The sequence below is a fragment of the Thunnus maccoyii genome, chromosome 12 (assembly GCF_910596095.1).
Source record: "Thunnus maccoyii chromosome 12, fThuMac1.1, whole genome shotgun sequence".
Classification (NCBI taxonomy): domain Eukaryota; kingdom Metazoa; phylum Chordata; class Actinopteri; order Scombriformes; family Scombridae; genus Thunnus; species Thunnus maccoyii.
The window spans coordinates 14,777,978-14,798,875 of record NC_056544.1 but is presented as its reverse complement, the minus strand read 5'-3'; the positions used below and the strand labels follow the sequence as shown (position 1 = coordinate 14,798,875).

The following is a 20,898-nucleotide window of genomic DNA, read 5'->3' as shown; positions in this document are numbered from 1 at the left end:
GCTGCTGTTGGTGGTGATGGTGGTGTGTGTGTGTGTGTGTGTGTGTTTGTGTGTGTGTGTGTGTGTGTGTGTGTGAGTGTGTGTGTATGTGTATGTGTGTGTGTATGTGTATGTGTTTGTGTGTTTATGTTAAAATGTTATTCTGCTTGTTTGTTTATAGGCCTATCTGTGGATGCGTGTGTGTGTATGTGTGTGTGCATTTATGTATTTTCTACTACTCTGTGTGAAAATATAAATAACTACCTTGGCGGTGTGTGCAGTGTAATCTGTTCCCAGCAGGCTGGATTCCCACTGAGAGAAAGACAGTATATTGTTCCTGCAGCACCACAGATAACAACTCATTAGCATACTGAATCATTTGGCTGCAAGAGCCACTCTGCCACCCATCTGCACTGAGCTGATAAACACACACACACACCAGCTCACACACATACACACACACACACACACACACACAAACACACATACACACACACACACACACACACACACACACAGATCTATGCAGAGCACATACATACACATGCACACAAACTAGCTCACACAAACACACAGACACAAACATGCACAAGCCTCCTCTCGTTCCCTCCCTTTCAATCCCTCATATACTCTCCCTGTATCCCTCTCTTTTTGTGAGTCTGTGTCTTTTTGGAGAGTCAGGAACACTGAAGCAGGTAAATGTTTGGCAGGCATTAACCCAGAGAGCCCCTCAGTGGAGTCCCAGCACAGCCAGCGCAGAGCACAGGAGAGGTCTCCAAACACCTGGTTGTCTCTGATGCTCTCTGGAAGCAATTATAGTTTTTTAGAAATGTCTAAGTGCTGCTGCTGTTGTTGTAGTAGTGGTACTAGTGGCAAAGTCTGCTGTGTAAAGTTACGGAATATAGGAAAGAAGACTTCAAAACATTTAAGTAGGAAAAGCTACCACTACACAATTTCTCTTTCCAGTAACGACCCCGGGTTAATGAACACAACTTTTCTATTGCATAAGTAAATAACTTGCAGGCGGTGGGAGTCTTGATCAGAATGGCTGTTTCACAAAGTGCGCAGACACAACAGCGTGCAAACGAGTGCAGTGGAGGCTGTCAAAACCACTTTCACAATGGCAGGATATCCTGTAGGTCACCGAGCCACGTTAACCTCTACAGGAAGTTGTCACTTGTTGGGAGGAAGTGAGGATTCCAGCATCCATTGAGGGAGTTTCATAAGGAGGCTGCGGTTTTAACTATACACTCTGTATAGATAAGATGGGAAACAGTTGCATGGTTTGCCTGTCAGCCTCTAGGGATTACTCAATTAGATTACGCAATTATGAATAGGAGTGTAAAGGGTATAAAATGACTCATATATAATGCAATGTGGCACAAAAGTATGTATGATAAAGGAACTGAATTGAATTGAACAAGAGCCACAACATGCTTGAGTGAGATCAAATACAAGGCTTTTCCTCTGCGTGTTTTATTCAGGGGTTTTGTATAAAATTCATCGATTTAACATTGGATATATTTATAGATACAGCTATCATACAACAAATATGTCATTACCAAACGTACAATGTCCCTTTACTGCAATTCATAAAATACCATAGTTACCAAAGGTACCAATATAGGCTACTAAGTCCTGCTAAAAAAGCAGAATAACCTACAACAGTGAGCAATACTTAACTCTTCAGAAAACTGCTGGTGTTGTTATGATATTAACACTGTGGGGTGTATGTGTGTGTGTGTGTGTGCCTCTATGAGTTTGTCTCTCTGTGTTTGTGTGTGTGTGTGTGTGTGTGTGTGTGTGTATCTGTTTGTGTGTGTGTGCGTGTGTGTGTGTCTGTGTGTCAAATGTGGTAACAAAGGGATTTATTTGTGTACCTTACTAAACTACAACTGCATTACAGTTAAAAAAAAACACTGAAACAGACATTCATATCAAAAGGACTGCATGAGTCATTTCCATGATTTTCATATGACCCACATTTTGTACACTTTAAGAATCACTGCATGTCTTGTACCTCCACAGCAAATTCAAATAATTAAATTCATGTTCAGGCAGTGAAACTGTTTAACTGTCTGTTGCCGTATTTGGTGTCGTTTTCTCATCACCAAAGTGTAACAGAAGTAAAAGGTACCACATTAGATGTACTACGTTCAGCTGTTTGTTTTTACATTTTGAGTTTCTCTCATCTCTTCTCTCCTTTCTTTTCGTTTCCTGTCTCCTAAAAGACCATTTTGCAAGTAAACCCGTCAACAAACACACTACGGTACATCTTAAACCACATTACTTGAGTCACTGTTATTACATTGTGCAGTGAAAATATAATGCTATTTACAATACATAACTGCATGGGTACAATTAGCGTCCAGTCCATTTATTTACGGCCTCCAACTGAGGCAAACTTACTTTTGTGTCATTATTCTAACACATCAAATTTGTTGGGCATAAATCTCCAGGTTTTCTGGCTATTCTGGCTACTTCTTGTAACCAAAAGTATCATCATCGAAGCATTGGTCAAAACTTCAAAATTACATCGTTGTCATTGTTGATTGTTTCTTTTGTTTGGTCTTGTTTTGTTTTGCTTTGATTGCTTGTTCTTTCTTTTTTTGATTTTTTTTTTAATTTTTTAAATTTTTTTTAGAATAACCAGTCTTTGGACTTTCAAAGCACGGAAAGTTATGATCCGCAGGTCAGTCAAAGACATGAGACATGCAGAATTTACAAGTCTTTTGTTGGATCAAATTCAATCGATCACCAATCAAACCAAGCTATTCATCAGTGCTGTCTCAGATGTAGTGTGGAGACAGGTACTCATGATCCATGTTGGACAACACTATCTCACTACATGGTGCTTGATTCTGCTTCCTATAACCAATGTCTCAGTGTTTAACGGGGTCCTGAGCATATCCATCTCTTTTTTAGTCTCTCTCATTGTTCTCTTTCAGTCTCAGGAGTTTTGTCCATGGTCTATTGGCAGAGCATCATCGGCGACTGGAGCCATCTAATGGGCGTCCATTGCGCCTCAGATCCCTAGCAGCTAGATGGAGCGGAGGTCCACGTGAAGCCGGTAGAGTCCTTGGAGCCGGAGGTGAGTCCTGGTCCTCCATAAAGCTCTCAGGACTGCCCTCAGCATCGCCATCAGGCAGGCTTCCACAGCTGGAGCCTGGTGACATTGTCTCCAGAAGATCGTCCCTGGCCAAGCCCACCACTGTTTCCTGATGTGGTCCACCCTGAGGGCCCCCCTCGTGGGCCCCAACCAGCAGCCCAGTTTCCCCATCAGTTGTGCTGCCAACATTCCTCCCTCCATCCTGGTCCTCCAGGAGGTTGGAGAGGAAGCTGATGTACTTCATAGCAAGCCGCAGGATCTCGTTCTTGCTCAGCTTCTTGTCCGGAGGGTGAGTGGGGATGAGTTTACGGAGCTCTGCAAACGCTCCGTTTACATTCTGCTGCCGCCAGCGTTCACGGCTGTTCGTGAAGATACGACGTACAATCTTTGGCTGGCCAGCTAGCAGAGAAGCAGGGAGGAGAAAAGACAGGCATGGAGAGGGTAAGAAGAGGAGGCATCAATAGAAGACAGTAACACGAATAACATGAGATGCAGAGCTAAAACAGATAATGCAGTGAGTAAAAGCAATACAAGGGCATAAATAAAGAATGGAAGAAGAAAAAAGTTAAGAAAGACATGAGAAATTTTAAGAGGAGGCAGCAGGAGATCAGATTCACAGGGTTTAAGAGAAATTTGCTTGAAGGAAAAAGAAACATAAACTCAAACGTTTTCGTTTAACTATGAAACTGCAACATTGTCCTCCGTACAATCATGGATTTTTAGATGATGGAGCAGAAGCTATGGAGACTTGCAAAAGTGTATATGCTGTATAAATGCTGTGTGCTACTCTATGTAACAGAACAAAACAAGAGAAAAGGCTGGTTTGGCATGCCAAACACCAGGAAAGGGTGTTAGGGAGACTGTGTGCTTCCAATTTAATATTCTATGTACTTTTTTATTTATTTATTTAGGTATGAAATATAAAATGCCCCACTGCAGGTAGTCACATCCTCCCACCCCCCAACAATGGTGTCTTCCAGGCTTTTGTCGCCCTTGGAACACACCCAGTCTATCTTAATCCTTCAGCCCACTCTGCAGTAAAACCTTGGCATGGAGGCAGCAGCACCCCCATCCTCCACCCCTGTATATGGCAGTGAGTGGGCAGTGGTGGAAAGGATGTTTTCAAATGAAATAAACCCCAAATCCGCCTGAAAAGCATATACTTTAAAGGCACACAGGTACATGTATTTGACATTCAGATTGGCTGTATTCATTTGTGCCATGAATTATGAGTTAAACAGTTAATATTTTCTTTTTGCAAGGCATCTTCTGCAGTACTCAGATTAGGTACAGATCCAAGTCAGTGGATGAATGACAATGGGGATGAGGAGGGAACGTTTAGGGGACTAATTGGCAGAGGGAGGACACAGCAGAAGTGCGTCTTACCATACTTATAAAGATCTAAAATGCGCCTACCCTCGTCGAGTTCAACCTCATAAGGCGCAGGGCGGCGCTTTACCCTGTTGCTTGGGTACATGCTGTACTGCTCCGACTCCCCTCCGAGACTACAACAACAAAAAGCAGACAAAAGGTGCACAGGTATATGAGAAGACATCAAATCAGCATACTGTACTTCATTTCCTTCAGTGCATTTAACCCCTTTACACCCCCCACTCCTTGCACCAGGAGTACACACACACACACACACACACACACACACACACACACACACACACACACACACACACACACATTCAAGCCTAGGTCTCTTTACACATGCTAAATAATGGTAACATGAAGACTTAATCATCATTGCACTACAAGCATTCTTTCACCCTATACAGTACCCTATCCCTACAGGCCATAATAAGGCAACATCTAAAAGCCATGGAACTTTCTATGGTGAATGTTCACAATGATAAAATGAATAAAATGAAACGTGCATTCATAAAACTATGTTTTTGTTTCACTATCTCCACCTTTACCTGTTGATGGCGGCGAGAGGCTGCGCCAGGTTGTAGAGCATCGCCCGGGCCGGGACAGGAAACGCGTTTGGGCTCAGCTGGACCATTCGAGCGTCGTCTCGTTGCGGCGGCGGCAGCGGCAGCGGTGGAGGTCTGCGAAGTTCTGTGATCGGCACCAAATGGCTTTCAGTCCTCTGCTCCACCGCTTTTATAGCGTCCCTCCTGGAGAGCTCGATCACCGGCACTTCCCTTTTCAGGTCAAGGGCGTTGTGAGAGGCAGTTTCCTTGGCAACGCCGTTGATGATGACGCTGATGCTGGTCCCGTTGCTGGAGTTCTGCAGAGGAACGTCATCCGTCTCCTCAGCCCCCTTGAAGCTCCCTCCCCTCTCCTCCTCCTCATCCTCCTCCTCCCTCTCCTTTCTCCTCGGCTCCTCGTCCTCCTTGCATCCGTTCTGTCTGGAGATGATGGAGGAGTCCTCCCGCTTTCCAGGACCGGACTCTGCATCGGGACTTCCAGGACAAAGCTCCGGCTGCCGTTTTTCCATCATTTTTATAGGCTACCGTCACCACTCGCTCGAGTCCACTACGTCCTAAATAAGATTTCTTTCGATTAATTTATGCTCAAAGTATTATTTGTCAGTCATATTGTACCAGATAAAACCACGAATTCGCTGTCAATGCAAGCAATCAATTATCAATCAATTATTACTGTTATTAAATTTATTCAGATTATTGTTATCATTATAATTATAATCAATTGTTTGCATTAGGCTACATTTCCAAATAGTATCAAAAAGATAATTAATTGGCTATTAATTGCTGGCTAGATTTTTCTTTTTCCCAATTAACGGGCTACATGTTTTCTCGATATTTTACAAAGATAAAAAGCTCAAATGCAGCTTTTTTCCACAAGGGAGGATAATGTTATAGCCTTTACTATTATTGACAATTGGAATATGTTTTAATTGTCTAGGACTTTACATTTTTTGTACATTTTGATGGTTTGAAAGCTTTACTTAAAGTTGAACTGCTAGGATATAATGTAAAGGCTGTTGTACACTTATGAATTCGCCTCAAATGAACATTTTGTGAATGTGGTGTGTAGTGTTATTTTTCAAACGTTATCATTTAAGAAGAGTTTTATCTTGTGGTGCATGCATGTGTTTTTTTTCTTGCCTGTGAACCTTTTATCTAACGCTTGGCCTTCAACACATTCAAAGTTAATGTATTAATGCATGTTAACATATTTGAGCTGTACTTAAAATTTACATTAGTAGATTTTAAAAGCTCATTTTGGCTGCTGTTTATTTACAGGTGAAATTATCGTCTGTAATGAGGCAATGGAAAGATTACAGCTGCCAAAACCACGAAGAGCTGGTATATTCTTCGTCGAAATAAAACCCCTCCTGTTTTCTGCCCTCAGCAAATCCAGAAATAGCCTCGAGAAAGCTTTAAAAAATACTTGGATCTGATCATTTTCATAACCACAGATGTCAGAGCAGCTTGTGTATTTTTTAGCCCATTTTATCGCGGCGTATAGGCCATAATGCTGTTGTTGTTAGAGCCGAACATCAAAGGGTTGTCATATTGAATACACCACATCAGTTTTTTGGTGTTTGCTCGGTTATTAATTGTATAAATATCCTCTGTATATTATTACAAACGAACATCAGACCGCCAATGAAAAAGCGCACTTTTATAACTGGGAATTCTCCAACAGGCCTCGCATCCGTTATTACATCCCGTACAGCCATCGGAGCGGACAATGGCAGAAAATATTGGTCAAATATTTCGCACATAGCACCAATAAAATGTAGACGATATAACAGTCCAATTACAGCCTTTTCGGAACAACGAATATGGTGGTTTAAATAAAGAGATGTCATTTCTGCACTTACCGTTCCAGCCGTGTTGTTGATGTTACTGTGTAAGTGGAGCCATTTTGTGAGTGGGTCATCCATGTCTGAGGTTTTTTTCTTTTTTTTTCTTTCTGCCAGTTGTGGAGCAGTGTGTATATGTGTGTGTATGTGTGTGTGTGTGTGTGTGTGTGTGTGTGTGTGTGTGTGTGTGTGTGTGTGTGTGTGTAGCTGAGTTATTCCTCGCCGCATCCAGTGCGCTCCCTCAGTGTGGGGAGCGGAACACAGGCCGCAATGTGGCCGAGCGAGATAAGCGCACGGCAGCGGCCTCTTCATTCCCGATAAGCCCCTAAACCCATTATTTATGAAATGATTCATTATTATTTGGCTGTCGTGGGCTATATAGGCTTGTGGAGGGCAAAGCATTAAAAAAAAGCAAACAGGCACAGCGCCTGTAACAACGTGAGGTATATACAGTAGCCTGAGCTATAGTTGAGGTGTTTTAATTTTTTTGATGAAAGAAACAAAAACTCAGGTTAAGCTTTTGACCTATTTATATTTTCAACAAAAGGGTTTTCCGCTAAGCCCATTTATCCTGAAATAAGATAACTGGTAATAGCAGAGGGTCGACTAGTTGTTGTTGTTTTGTTTTTTTTTGTTTTTTTTCGTTTTTTTCCTAAAAAGAGTAACAACATATCCATTAATCCATATCCATTACTGCGCCCTGAGCCTGGATGTGCCACTGATAGGAATAGATTGCTAAAATGATGCGGCTCCAATTATGATAAGGATGTCTTAATTGAATGGGGAACAATACTTTATTGATATAAATAAATACATAGATAGATTAATAAATAAATGGGCTATTGCGTGTCATTGTCTGTGTTGGGGGCCTTGGACGGCGGTTCCCGGGGTCCGTGGGGAGTCATGGCTGGAGGAGATAAAAGCGCATCGGCTTCTGGCCGCATCAGATAAAAGAGCAGCAGCATCAACGGTGACACGCTATCAGAGCACATTCAGAACAGCCTAAATGGTAGCAGGTACATCCTAATAACGGATTTTTCACACAGCTTTCTTCTCCTTTTTAGTCAAATAAATGTATACATTTAAATAAGCAAATAGGCCTAAATCTATAGTCAAATAAACCTGTGAAGTGGGGAGCGCAGGCTGGGTTATTGGATATAAAGATACAGTAGATACAGATAGAACTATGAAACATGTGTTTAGAAAAAAAAATGCGAGTACCACAATCAGTCACGACCTTTAAACAGACCTGTTGAAGCAGCAGTCACGACCACCATCCCACATCCTGCTTAACAGCATAGCCTGACATAATCCCTTTAAAGTTCTGTGTAAGCACCTTCTAATGAAATCGCGATTGTGCCAAGATTTTTGGGGGGCACTCAGCACTACTTCAGCTGCAAATTAATCATTTTAAATGTGCAGAATAGAACTATATTAGAACCTGTAAAGAGTAATGGCTGACTACAGTTTTAAGTTTCATGAGCTGTACTTTCAACACAATAATATAACTTTATGAATTCCTGTAAGAAACGACACTCTAAAAGTTTAAATATTTCAAATATGTTGATGAATCTAAGTGAATGGAACAGAATCTGATATTATAGGCTATACCTTTTGGAGTTGTTTTACCATTTATGTGGCTTAGGTGTGCATAATTAATTCATGTAACAATCAAGAATAAAAAGTTTGACAAAATAAATAATCTTTATTCAGAAGCAAACCAGTATCAATCTCATGGAGGAATAGGCGATACAGCACGTGACTGAAAAGAAGAAACGAGTATTTGCTTTTTTGCTCAGACATATTTGTGATCCAGAGGAGGATGCCATATTTCTTTTTTTTTAAAAATGAAATATTGTGCTTGTGCAAATAGCTCGTGGTTTGAGGGTCTTGTGAGCAAAAGATAAAATGTGTGGCACATCCTGATCACCTGAAATAATCAAACAAGATTATTGAGGATGTATAAAACTGAAAACATGTGACACAACACGGTTCCACACCCTCACTGAACAGTATGGTGTCTCACTCTGTGTGTTGTAACTATCAAAAAGCAAAATAAATCACAATTAGAACATCACATGAGTAAAAGGGCAGTCAAAATGTCAAAATGCAGGCAAAAGTAGCCCCTTTGTTTTCCTAATTAAAATGTGTCACTTTTATTAATTTGGAGAGAGTTTGATTTGGAGAGATTTTAGGATGGGGATAAACATATATATATTGGATGAAATTACTCCTAATAATCCAAATATGACAATGAAACACAAAGTCATGCTCAAAAACAAGTCATTCTGGGTTTTAATCAGTATCACTGGTGTTACTTTTGAATTAGAATCACAATATTCTCTAATCCAGTTTCTAACTAGTCCACTCTAGCGCATTTGTTTGGTTTTAGATTTGTTATTTTTAACCATTTGCCATTTTAATCCAAAGTCCCTTGTAGTGTCATATTGTTCAGGTTACATTCATGTGAAATGAACCTCTAACCCTGTTATCACATGTAGCCGTTTTGCTATATGAAACTGCCCTGAAATATACACTGACTATCTACAATACTTTATAGTCCATCAGCAGTGTTTGCAGTGGCCAATTATAATCCACAGCTACTGGAGAAATGGCTGTGTGCCATGCCCATCTTCCCATTCAGCGCTGGTTGCGTCGGGCCGGCATTATCCGAAGAGAAGCAATGCTTTCCCGTGTCATGAGCCGTGTCACCTGGTCCAGACTGAGTCCAGCCACAGCCTCTCCATTTACCTGTAGAATTTCATCGCCAATGCCCAGGAGACCTACATAAGGGCCTTCACCACTACCATCACCCACTTTCTCGACATATACACCTAGAGGAGGGAGCAAAAAGAAGGACAGATGAAAGGAAGGTAAAGAAATGATTGGATAGTGAAAGAATGGAGCGAGGAAGTGCAATTTGGAAAGTGGAGGAAAAGAGGTGGAAGCAGAAAACAGAGATATGATGCATTTGAGTATAGTGAATCATACAATATATAGAGTATATGCAAAATTGTATTCAGTATAATCAACATAAACAGCTTCGATGAGAAGCATTGTTACACATTTTACAAATAATATGAACTAGAGAATTTCTGCTAAATTGGCCCTGTGTTTTGACATGTTTGATTATATATCTGATTATGTTTGATTGCCAATTTTACCTAGTTTGCTTTTAACAGTAAAGACCCAAAGGCAAATTTATATCTGAACTATGACATTTTGATTATATTGTCTTTCTTTTTCTATTTTCAAGATACACAACACATCATTGAAGAACACCCTGGCAGTTAGCTCAGGCAAATAAAGTAACCACCATGATTAACAAAACAACTGTAAAACCAAGCTCTACATTTAAAACATTAGTTACAAAGAGAATGTGGATTAAAACAAGCTACCTGTGTCAGGTCGACCTTTGCCCCTTGAGATGACAAAACCAAAAGGACCATTTGGGGGTCTAATGAGCTCCAGGAGGAGGGACCCATCAGGAAAAGCCTGAGTGACCCGGCCTACTGGACGCACTATTCTGGAGGCAAGTATGTCTTCAACACTCAAGGCCCTGTGAAGCTCCAGCTGAGGGCTATCAGGGCTGTAATAGCAGAAATGTAGTTATTTCAGTCAAGATATTTACTTGGATCTCTGTATCACTATTTTTCTTTGAAACCTACCTGGGTGCCAGGCCATATGGTATCTGCACTTCTCCCAATATTGTTGTACGCTCTGTTCTCCTCTCTAAACTCTGAACAGAGGAGGCTTTGCGCAGTTGGGCCAGTGGCAGCACCTAGTGGCAGATAAATGACATTGTAACAAATTCTGTATTTGATATTGCCAAAATTCACCGTATCAGCTTTTGGCAGAGAGTTCTTTATATCTGTTTAGGGTGGCTGCCACAGAAAGTACAAGAAAACACAGACAACCTGGAATACATTATTTCTGTTCCCAGTGTCAGGCAGTAAGGTTGGTAATACTTCAAAGCCTTGGTGGGTCCACTATGACAAATAAGTAGTGAAAGGTACTTCAAAGAGGCAACTGGGAGTTTACAGACATGTAAAAAAATGTTTTCTCCCTTTGGTCTACCTGTTTGAGTTAAAAAAAAAAAAAAAAAAAAAAAAAAAAAAAGCAGCCCTGAACCAAGATCACATGGCAGGAAACATCTACACTTGCATTGCTCACCGTGTTCAAGGTCTGCAGAGAGGGTGTCCTCTGTATGCGGATGGTGGGCTGTGGTCTGCGTGTGGGGCTTGGGGAAGTTGAGCTGGCCCGGGGTGCAGTGGGGATACTGAGCTGTTCCATACTGCTGGAGCGGCCTCCTTTCACTAGTCTACCAACACTGTTCAAACCAATGGAGGAAAAGAAGCGACGCAGGAAGAGCTTTGGCCGTCCATCCAGCTTTCTGTAGGGGAGGTTATAGGTATTTTACTGCACAGTAATATAATCTCAAACAGTAATCTAGACCCAACTGCAACACCAACTAAACTAAATTACCAATCAACATAACTGTTTATGAACTGTTGCAAAGAGTATAGTATCTTGCTTATAGTTTTATCATTCTGCTAATGCTTTTAACTTCCAGAAGAGGGCAGGATTGTCTTGATATTCACAAAGTATTCCTGAACAATAACATCCTGTGGATTGTAGGTCAAGGTTTTAATCTCCTAACTGCTACCACTAGCACGCTCAAGTAGTTTTGGGAGCAGCGCTGGTGGGGGCAAGGGATTTATTTTCTAAGCTATGACAAGAGCGTTGTTATCTTGGCTTACCTGGACCCATCAGAGTTTTCCTCCCATATGGCCTCAGCTTTCAGATGCTCTGCTCTCAACAGCTCGGCTCTAAGATCCTCAGCCCGAGACATAGCCAGGCCGCGCAGAGCGGTACGACACTCCGAACCAGGACCAGTGTCTCCACTCAGACCTGCTGATAGAACACAATTTACTGTCTGGGTGCCAAAGAATCATTCTTTTCTATTCTATACAATCTGCAAGATTTTAAATGTGATGGTGTGAATACCATCAACAGTTTTCAGCTATGATTTCCTAATCTATGTAGAAAGTGCAGTTCTTTAGCAGAATCTCCACTTTTCCACAAGTAACTAGTACATTTACACAAGTACTGTACATAAATTCAATATTTACACAAAATGCTGCTTCATACTTCCACTCCACTGCATTTCAGAGGGAAATATTGTACTTTTCTTCCGCCACATTCCACATATCTAACTGCTATATTCACTAGATGCTTTGCAGATAAAAACTTTTCATGCAAAATATCTAACCAGTTTATAAAATATGAGACATTCATAGTGATGAAAGTACCTAAATTAGCTTCACTTCGACCATCTACAACACTAAAATGCTGACTACATTTTAATGCATCAATACAATGATATAACATGTATGTATATAGTATGTATAATGCAATATCCTCTGAAAGGATGTGCTTACTTTCGATGAATGTTGCTGGTAATACCTCTGTACTTTTACTAAAGCAAACTTTTGAATGCAGGACCTTTAATTGAAACATACATTTACACTGTTGTATTACTACTTTTACTAAAGTAAAGATTCTGAGTGTTTCAACGCTACTTTTCCAGAATAATAGATTCTTTCATAAAAAGGTAGCATATAAACAGCAGAAACTAAGGGTCCTCAACTCTGTACTATTTTCTACAAGAACTGAAGTCAACATATGGCCCTGCTCATCCTCACTGACCACTCACCTGCTCCATCTGGAGTGGCATCCCAGACTTCAGCAGCTGGCATATCTGTGGTGAGCCGGGCTGGTGAGTACCTCAGAGTGGAGGGCCTGATACAGGGCACTGGGCTGCTTGTTGCAGGCGTCCCTTGGGTTAATGACACTGGGGACTCCCTCCTAGCCTCTGGTGAGTCTATGAGGGCTGAATGCTGAGACGTGCCTTCACCTCCCTGATTTGAGGTAATCTGGAACTGCACTGTGGACTGACCTGCAGCAGAGCGATTCCTTGAGCTTGACTTCAGAGCTGACTTTATAGGAAGAGAAGGGGGAGGTGATTCCCTTATTCCGCCAGATGCCTCTAGCAAATGTGGCTCCAGAGTGATGGGACTGCCAGGGGCGAAGGAAACGGCTCTGCTCAAATTCACTCTGTTCCTGGGATTAGAGTTACGCCGCTGAGCCCATGACGGACCGTAAGGGCCATGGCCAGACTCTAGCCTGCTTTCTCCTTTCCTGCTCCTTCTCCTAAGTTTCCCAAACCCTGAAGATTTCCATCCTGTACTACTCTCTTTATTTTCCCCCAGCACATAAGCTCCAGCAAAAGTGACAGTTAGAGGAGCCTTAGGACGAGTACTCACTTCTGGTTTGTTTGGAGGCACCCAGCGAGGAACTGCTTTTCCCCGTGGGTCCTCTGGGTTGCCCACCTGTTGCTCAATGTTCTGTGGATCTGACAGTGATGAGGCTGGTTGAGGTTCCCTGATTACAGAGCCACACGCCTCACATTTCTTCACCAGCACTATTATCTCTTTAATCACTGTTGTGGCCTCACCACCGACACCCACATCTTCTTGCTTCTGTGCAGGAGGCACGGAGACACTTCTATGGCTTCTACTCCTCTCTGAACCACTACTGCTTGAATCGGTGTTACTTTCCTTACTCTTGGACTTCATCCCAGGTCTGCCTCGTTGTCTCACCCTGTCTAAGTACCGAGACTCCGCCTCTTTCTCTGATTCATCCTCGAAGCGTACCCGTGTGGGTGAACAACCATACCGTCTGGATCGACTGCCCTGATCACTGGGGGAAGTGTCTTTTTGGTCGGGGACGAGGAGGGGACCAGATACAGTTTGAGCTGTAAGATCTTCTTTTGTTTGAACAACTTTCTGTACTGATGCTGCACAGGGAGACTCAACTTGTTGCTTCTTACTGCAAGAAACAGAGAAACAGTGAATGCATATCACAGACATTCAGTGGACTATAAATTTTGTCTGTAGGAGTTACTCTTGTGTTGAACTCAGTTTATATGCTAGTATCCTATGAAAGTGAGCCAGAACTAAAGCAAAAGTGAACATGAAAATGAAACTAAATCTCAGTCAAATAAAATAGCCTATCACAAGCAGGAAGGCTTCTCAGGGTATGTTCATATATGCCTGACAAAGACCTTCAAGATCGAAACTTTGTCTTATACATTGTTTGGGAGCTTGCAATATTCTATGTGTGGGATACCTCTCTTATCCCCTTATATGGTGCTTATTTTCAGAATAAGGGGTTTCTTATGATAGAATAAACCAAAGACAAGGTATATTGTAATGACAAATACAGTATGCAGGGTCTACAGATAGTCTAACAACAGGTTTGTTATGCAGTCAAGATTGTAAATGCCCGTAATTCTAAATTAAGTGAATGCTTTGCTGATTTAAGGGGATTTCAGGAATAAAACTGTGTGACGTATATGCGATTACATAAACAGAATGACACCAAACATTTTCACGACACTGTCATCTCTGTGTTTGTACTTACAAAGCATAGTCAGGTTGCAAAGCTTTAACTTATTTTCAGTTATGCAACATTAGCTTTGCTAAAACAGGCCAAGTGCAAGAGAGGGATATAAAGCAGAGAGAAACATAATGGAGACACAAGGGATAAAACAGACAAAGGAAACAAAAATAAAGATTTTGAAGAAGCCAAGGAAGTCCTTGCCAACATACAGTACTGTGCAAACCTTTTACACACTTAAAATGTTTACATTATTATCCATAATGCAATACCATCAGGGAGGCATGTGATTGGTCCCAAATTTAGTTTGCAACATGACAACCTCCCCAAACATACAGCCAGAATCATAAAGAACCATCTTCAGCAACAAGAAGAACAAGTCCTGCAACAGATGGTATGGCCCGTACAGAGCCCTGATCTCAACATCAACGAGTCAGTCTAGGATTACATCAAGAGACAGAAGCAACTGAGACAGTCTAAATCCACAGATGAACTGTGGCAACTTCTCCACGAGAAGATGTTTGGAACAACTACCTACCAAGTACTTTGAAAAACTGTGTACGGGTGTACCGAGGAGAATTGGTGTTGTTTTAAAGGCAAAGCGTGCTCACACCAAATACTGATTTTATTTGTGTTTCCTCTGTTTACTGAACTTTGTATGAAGTTGTATGAACTGATAAATGCAAACTATTCATGGCGTTATTTTTGGAAGCATCCTCACTTGGATTTCAGCGGTTAAAATGTTTGCACAGTACTGTAGGTAGATGTAATCAACTTACGCTGTGGATCTCTGATCAGAATGGGAGCGTCTGCAGGGGCGATCGCCTTTAACATGAGTGGAACGAGCCTTGAGTCGTGCTCGCTCCAGGAGACGCTTGGCTTGCTCATGTCTTGGGCTCAGAGGAAGGTCATCATTGATTACGAGAAGAGACCTGAACATCAACAGAGACGGATAGATGCAATTTAGGACCAAAAGAAATAATTTTGGTCATGAAAATAACATAGAGGTGAATGAAATTGAGCATTTGATGAAGTATTTAAATGTGCAACACTATGACATATCCAGCAACATCACATCCTCCACAGATTGACTTAACATAGAATGAATCAAGCTGCATCTTCCTAAGCTGCCTTATGTAATATCAGATAGATAGAATGGGGCGTGGCACTGGTGGTGAGCAGCAGAGAAACACGTCATCCATCCATCTCTCCTTATGCCCAGCAGCTAAGCTGCTCTGCATTGTGCTTCATCGTCTGTACTTGTCTTTATCCCCTGGCCCTGCGATAAAGATAGCATGATACATCAGCCATGTGGATTATCCTTGTCATGGAGTGAGTGTGATTCATTTTCCCCTGTGTGTCAAGAGGAGAACATGTTGTGATTCAATAGATTACAGTTTGTCATGTCAATCTTTTATCCCAACATTGGCAAACACGGTATAATTAGCAGTTTGTTTTGGTATCCCGTATGCTTCTGTTCCAATCTGCAGTTTATGATGATAATAATAATAATCCCCTTAATAATAATGACCTCTAAATATTGGCAGTGCTATATATTATATGCTCAAGCTAACATGTTGGCAAGAAAATTCTACATGTGTTCAGACCATGTTAAAATAAATCTCTTTAGAGCATATTGCACTTCCCTCTATACTTCCCCCTTGTGGGCCAAGTTTAAAAAGGGGAGCATGCATAAGCTTCAGGTTGCCTATAATGACTGTATTACTTTAAAAAAAAAACCTGGGTGGTGCAATTTCTTTTGTAATGCAGGTGTCAACACTTTTCAGGCTCTATTGAGAAATCTGATGTACAAATCTATTTGTCGACTGAATGATTCTTAGGACGCCATTATCATGCTGCTGGCAAATCCTGGTTTCAGTGTTGTACAAAACCAGTCACCCCTGTGGAAACATTGGATTAATTGTCTTTTAAATATATATATATATATAAAAGTGACAATGTTTTTCTTTTTATTTTAATGTATGTATTGTGCCTTGTTTGTGTTGTGTGTTTTTTCTAATGGACAATAAAGTTGACAATTGGCATCATTGCTGAAGTTGAAGTAAAAAGCCAAACTTTATTTTTTTTTATAGAAATTTGTGTTTTTATTGTTCAGTTGCACAAAATATTCACGTTTGGTTCGGTTTGGTTTGGTTTGGTCCCTATCGTAATGTGTCACAATGCAATTAAGAGATTTATTTCATAGTTTCATTTTGGTAAAAAAACAGCTTCATCAATATATCAAATTGAAATTTTATGCTTCTTTAAAAGCATATTCTATTTAATATTTTAAATAATGCTTGCATTACCTCTTGAATAAATAATGTATTCCTGTTGTCACAATGGTTATTTTACTCACACAGTTTGTTTGGCACTCTAACTGCTTCAATCCAGGGGAAACAAAGTGCCACAAGTGGATCTATGAGAGTGGAATTTATGCAGAGGGGATATACATAGTGCATAGGAGTTGTATGTCACCACCCCTGCCAAGCACGTAAAGCAGCATTGCATTGCTCACCTCAAATAGGGTTCAAGTTCCTGGGCAAGAATGGCTGAGTCTGAGATGTCCAAAACCCCAGGGGCACCTGGCATGAAACAGAGGGGAAAAGTAAAAATATTAGCAGATCTGGAAATGTTAGATGGTGTGATTATGGCAGCAATGATGTTACATTTTATGGTTCAGCCATTTTAACAACATGAATATGATTACTGCTACAAAGTTTTCTATTTACAAAACATTGAGTCGTTCCAGTCTCTGTTTTCCTCTACATTTAACCTGCAGGTGTAATGTATTTAATTCCTATTCAGTGTTCATTTCTTATTCAGTGTCTTAGTGTTTGCCTTGTGCAAACATGGAGGGAGCCATCAGCCATAATGTGACCTAGAGAGACATGTTGGTATTAAAGTAATTGGGTCTTTATATAATCATAAGGATTTACATAAACCTTCATACCATTAGATTCAGTGACAGTCTCATAGGTTATCCCTGACTGACCCTTAATGTCACTCAAAAAAACAGAGGTTATGCAACCAGTGAGGGGCAGACATCCCGGAGGGAAGAGGAAAAATAAATCACCTGATCATCATGGATTTACCCGTACGTCTTGCACTGACCATCTATCTGGTATTGACACACTCAAACACACACACACAGAAGACATACACAGTATTACACATACCTAGCATGGGAAAATACATAATCTGTCACCCGAAATGCATACAAAGACATTCATTAGCACAGACAGAGATACAAAATCAGGGACACTTCCCCCACCACTGTTCCGACTGCTAATAATAGCAACATCCTCATGCACATCTGCACATCTGACATCTGCTCAACACTGGGAATCAGCCAGGTTACATATTGTATTTCCATACAACATCAGACAGATAAAGGCTTGTTGAAGGCACAGAATTTGTCAATTTGAATACAATTTTAAAATTTTTAAGTGTTTAGACTGTTGTTGGGAGAATATGCAAATGCAATATGCATCTGAATATTCCGTCTCCACTGCTAAGCTACAGTAGATCCCCTGAGCTGTTTAACTGCTAAAAAATACAGCGGTTGCCAGCTGACAATATTTACCTACACTGTACAAGGAAGTTGCGAATGATAATCACAGAACCATGACTGAGTCACTTCTTTAAAAAGAACAGACACACGCCTTCATTCATCTTTTATGATGGCCTGAATTATGTCAATATATGCCAACTGTTTTTGCTTGTTTGTTGAGCAGAGCCAGTCATTGTACAAAAGCCCAACAAAAGTTCAGAGGCTTTACAACAGTTTGTCAGACATTACAATCCATTCATCAACAAACTAAAAATAACCACCTTAAAACGGGAGGAGGGATCTCATCTGTGACTTATAGTCTCAAATTGAAATCTCAGCACCACGAGTAAAGCTTTCACTCAGTTTTCAAACACATTAAACACATCATTATTATTAAGTGTGACATTAAATACATGCAGTTTCCTTCAGGAGGCTTACCTTTACAATCCACTCTGTTTGTTGCGTCTCCATGCTGGCTGGTGCTTTCTTCACCACTTTGCTCTCTCTCCTCCCTGCAGTTTTGTTGTCTTTCCCTTAACTTTGCGTAAGCCCTCTGCTTCACCTTCAGTTTCTCATCTGCCAAGAGCATCCCACTTTGTGAAGACGTGCTCTCCCAGCTGTCTGAACTGCACAGCTCTTTGACTGGGTCAGTGGCGTCTGTCTCCTTCTGCTCATACCTGTCCAAGTAGCAGTCCACGCTGTCTGAGTGCTTGAATTCTGAGGATGCATCGCTGTCATCCACCACACTTCCCGCAGCGCTCCTGGTACCTGCCTCTGCTGCAGGTTTTGACTTCCTCTGAGGCTCTCCCGGTGCTTCTGTCTGAGTATAGTCCTTTGAAGGTAAAGTGGAGGGTGTGTTTGGGCCAACACCATTTAGAAGCAATGTTTCTGGGCGAGCTACTCTCCAGAAGCCCTTTGGAGGTGCCCAGTGTCTGGTTGTTGTGGTAGACGTGGAGGAAGATGTTGTAGAAGCAGATGAGGTGGCAGAAGAGCAGGAGAGCAAAGGTAGTGGAGGAAGAGGGGATGGCTCATCCTTACTACTGCTCGAGTTATCAGACAGAAGGCTCTCCAGACTGGTGCCCTCCCCAAGTCCACAAGGCTGGCCTGTCAGAAAACTGACATGAGCCTCATTTCTCTCTGTCTTCTCTTCTTCAGTTTCCAACGCCTCTTGGAAAACCTGCTGCCCTTGTGCTTCAGCTGGAGGGCTGTGAATCTCCAACCTGACTTGCACCTCTACCTCCTCCTCCTCATCGCTACTGCTCAAGTTCTTCACAGCACCTGATCGCCAGGAGGTTGCAGGCAGTGGAACCGGACCCTTTCCTCTGGGCCTCTGTCTGAGAAGGACTTCAGATGAAATCTGCCCTGCTGGACTGCTTAACAGCACCTCTGCGTCCAACCTCTCTCTTTCCTTCTCTCTGTCTCTCGCTCTTGTCCTTCTCTGAGTGAGGGATCTCACCTTGGTCTGTAGAGCGTGCACAGCTGAACTTTGAGGCGGGGGAAGTGAGGTGCCCAAAGAGGATGCTGGGAAAACAGGCTCAGGGACAGGGCCGGTAATGAGCCCCCAGTTAATGGGAAGCCCAGAGGGTAAAGGGGAAGTGGATTTTGCTTTGATATCATCCACCACCTTCTCTTCCTCCATTGGCTGGTCATGCACAGTAAAGTCCAGATAGATCCTATTGATAAAGAACAAAGTTTTACTATTTTCATCCACAAGCAGACTCGTCTCTCTTACGTCTATCTGTTGTACAACTCTGTTATCAGCTACTTTCTATCTGATCTGCCTGGTGAAGAGATATGTAATGTGGATTCAGTCACGTTGCCTTATCCGCTGATTACTTTGCAGTGCACAGGATAATCCTTTAGAATGAGAATAAGCAACTGCTGCCTGCAACTGAGCCCCTACTCGGACAAACAATATTTTATATGGGTCTTTTTGCCAAGCAAAAACAACAATACTTGACTAAACAAAACTTCTTCTGTAAATCAGTCACCTGTTCAACAAAAAATTGAGTAAAAATGATTGATTAATTATTCAACAATAAAAAATTTAAATATTTTAAAATTTTGTGTCATATAGACTACTGTAGATCATTATGCACAATACTTTGCTCAAGGCCAATTTAACAAATATATTATGAATCTTATAATTGAACAAAGTTACTTCTCAACACATTCGTTTCAGCCAAATTTAGTTAAATGAATAGACTAACACACACAATGAATGTACAATGGTGTACCTGGATATTTAGTGAAGATGGTGTCCCTTAAAATACAATTCCAGCGCTGACCATCATGACAAAGTTATCATAAATATTGATGCAACAGCACAAATTTAAGTTACCGTCCATGCAACCTGCGACAACCGTGCATATGATGTATTGCGCATCCTCAGGTCGGTAGTCAAGCAAGAAGACGGAGCAACTTTCCCCTCAGGATAAAAAAAAAGAAAACAAAAGATTCCTTAATGATTTTCCAGACCCTAATGTTGTGTTTCTTCCACTCACAGCTCCCGGTCCAGGCAGTGTCAGGCGAGCCAGAGCGGTCTCTCAATGATGACTGGTCCGGTAATCCCTTCAGAAATCAGTAGGATTAGACAAAAATGGAATACAAAAATGCCTGCTTTAATTTCGTCCTTGCCTCGCGAACCAGCCGCAGAGAGAGGCTCTCTGTTGCGTAAGTACAGAGCGCACACAACGACTCCCACCACACAATAATAAGCCAATGAAAATGAATGTTTTAACTAAAAGGGATGAGCTTAGAGCCTAAATGAGACACCCCAAATTTATTCTAATTTTTGTTATTGATCGATGGTTAGTGGAAAAACAACACTTTATGTTTTAGAGGATATAGGCCTAATTCAGCAATGATTATTATTTGTCAATACACTTGATCCCTCCCTCTATCTCAATTCATACGAGCTCTCTCTCTCTCTCTCTCTCTCTCTCTCTCTCTCTCTCTCTCTGTGTGTGTGTGTCTGTCTCTCTCTCTCACGCGCTCGTGCACACACACACA

The 20,898-nt window shown here is 41.4% G+C and overlaps 2 protein-coding genes across 3 annotated transcripts; both read right to left on the bottom strand.

Annotated features, from left to right (window-relative positions):
* Positions 1 to 1,781: 1,781 nt before the first annotated feature.
* Positions 1,782 to 7,024, bottom strand: LOC121907912 (T-cell acute lymphocytic leukemia protein 1). Of its 2 annotated transcripts, none has more exons than XM_042427449.1 (4): positions 6,891 to 7,024; positions 5,014 to 5,582; positions 4,475 to 4,593; positions 1,782 to 3,487 (listed from the first exon to the last, which is right to left on the bottom strand). In XM_042427449.1, the coding sequence occupies exons 2-4, from the start codon at positions 5,538 to 5,540 to the stop codon at positions 2,964 to 2,966; spliced, it is 1,170 nt and encodes a 389-aa protein (XP_042283383.1). In that variant the 5' UTR covers positions 5,541 to 5,582; positions 6,891 to 7,024; the 3' UTR covers positions 1,782 to 2,963. The 2 variants fall into 2 exon arrangements, with proteins under 2 accessions (XP_042283383.1, XP_042283384.1); XM_042427450.1 differs by having other exon boundaries at positions 4,505 to 4,593.
* Positions 7,025 to 8,598: 1,574 nt separating this feature from the next.
* si:ch211-13f8.1 lies at positions 8,599 to 20,751 on the bottom strand. Its single transcript, XM_042427413.1, has 10 exons — positions 20,228 to 20,751; positions 18,325 to 19,559; positions 16,852 to 16,918; positions 15,113 to 15,265; positions 12,589 to 13,763; positions 11,633 to 11,786; positions 11,046 to 11,265; positions 10,541 to 10,653; positions 10,271 to 10,461; positions 8,599 to 9,706 (listed from the first exon to the last, which is right to left on the bottom strand). The coding sequence occupies exons 1-10, from the start codon at positions 20,254 to 20,256 to the stop codon at positions 9,513 to 9,515; spliced, it is 3,531 nt and encodes a 1,176-aa protein (XP_042283347.1). The 5' UTR covers positions 20,257 to 20,751; the 3' UTR covers positions 8,599 to 9,512.
* Between the last annotated feature and the right edge of the window lie 147 nt (positions 20,752 to 20,898).

Bases quoted from the DNA above. Each gene is read 5' to 3' on its own strand.
- LOC121907912 (XM_042427449.1), bottom strand. From the start codon at position 5,540: ATGATGGAAAAACGGCAGCCGGAGCTTTGTCCTGGAAGTCCCGATGCA. The intron at 4,594-5,013 runs GTAAAGGTGGAG...TTGTTGTTGTAG, and splicing joins CCTCTCGCCGCCATCAACAG to TCTCGGAGGGGAGTCGGAGC. The intron at 3,488-4,474 runs GTAAGACGCACT...CTTCTCTGCTAG, and splicing joins TTTAGATCTTTATAAGTATG to CTGGCCAGCCAAAGATTGTA.
- si:ch211-13f8.1 (XM_042427413.1), bottom strand. From the start codon at position 20,256: ATGCACGGTTGTCGCAGGTTGCATGGACG. The intron at 11,266-11,632 runs GTAAGCCAAGAT...CCTCCCCTACAG, and splicing joins GAAAACTCTGATGGGTCCAG to AAAGCTGGATGGACGGCCAA. The intron at 10,462-10,540 runs GTAGGTTTCAAA...CTGCTATTACAG, and splicing joins CCATATGGCCTGGCACCCAG to CCCTGATAGCCCTCAGCTGG.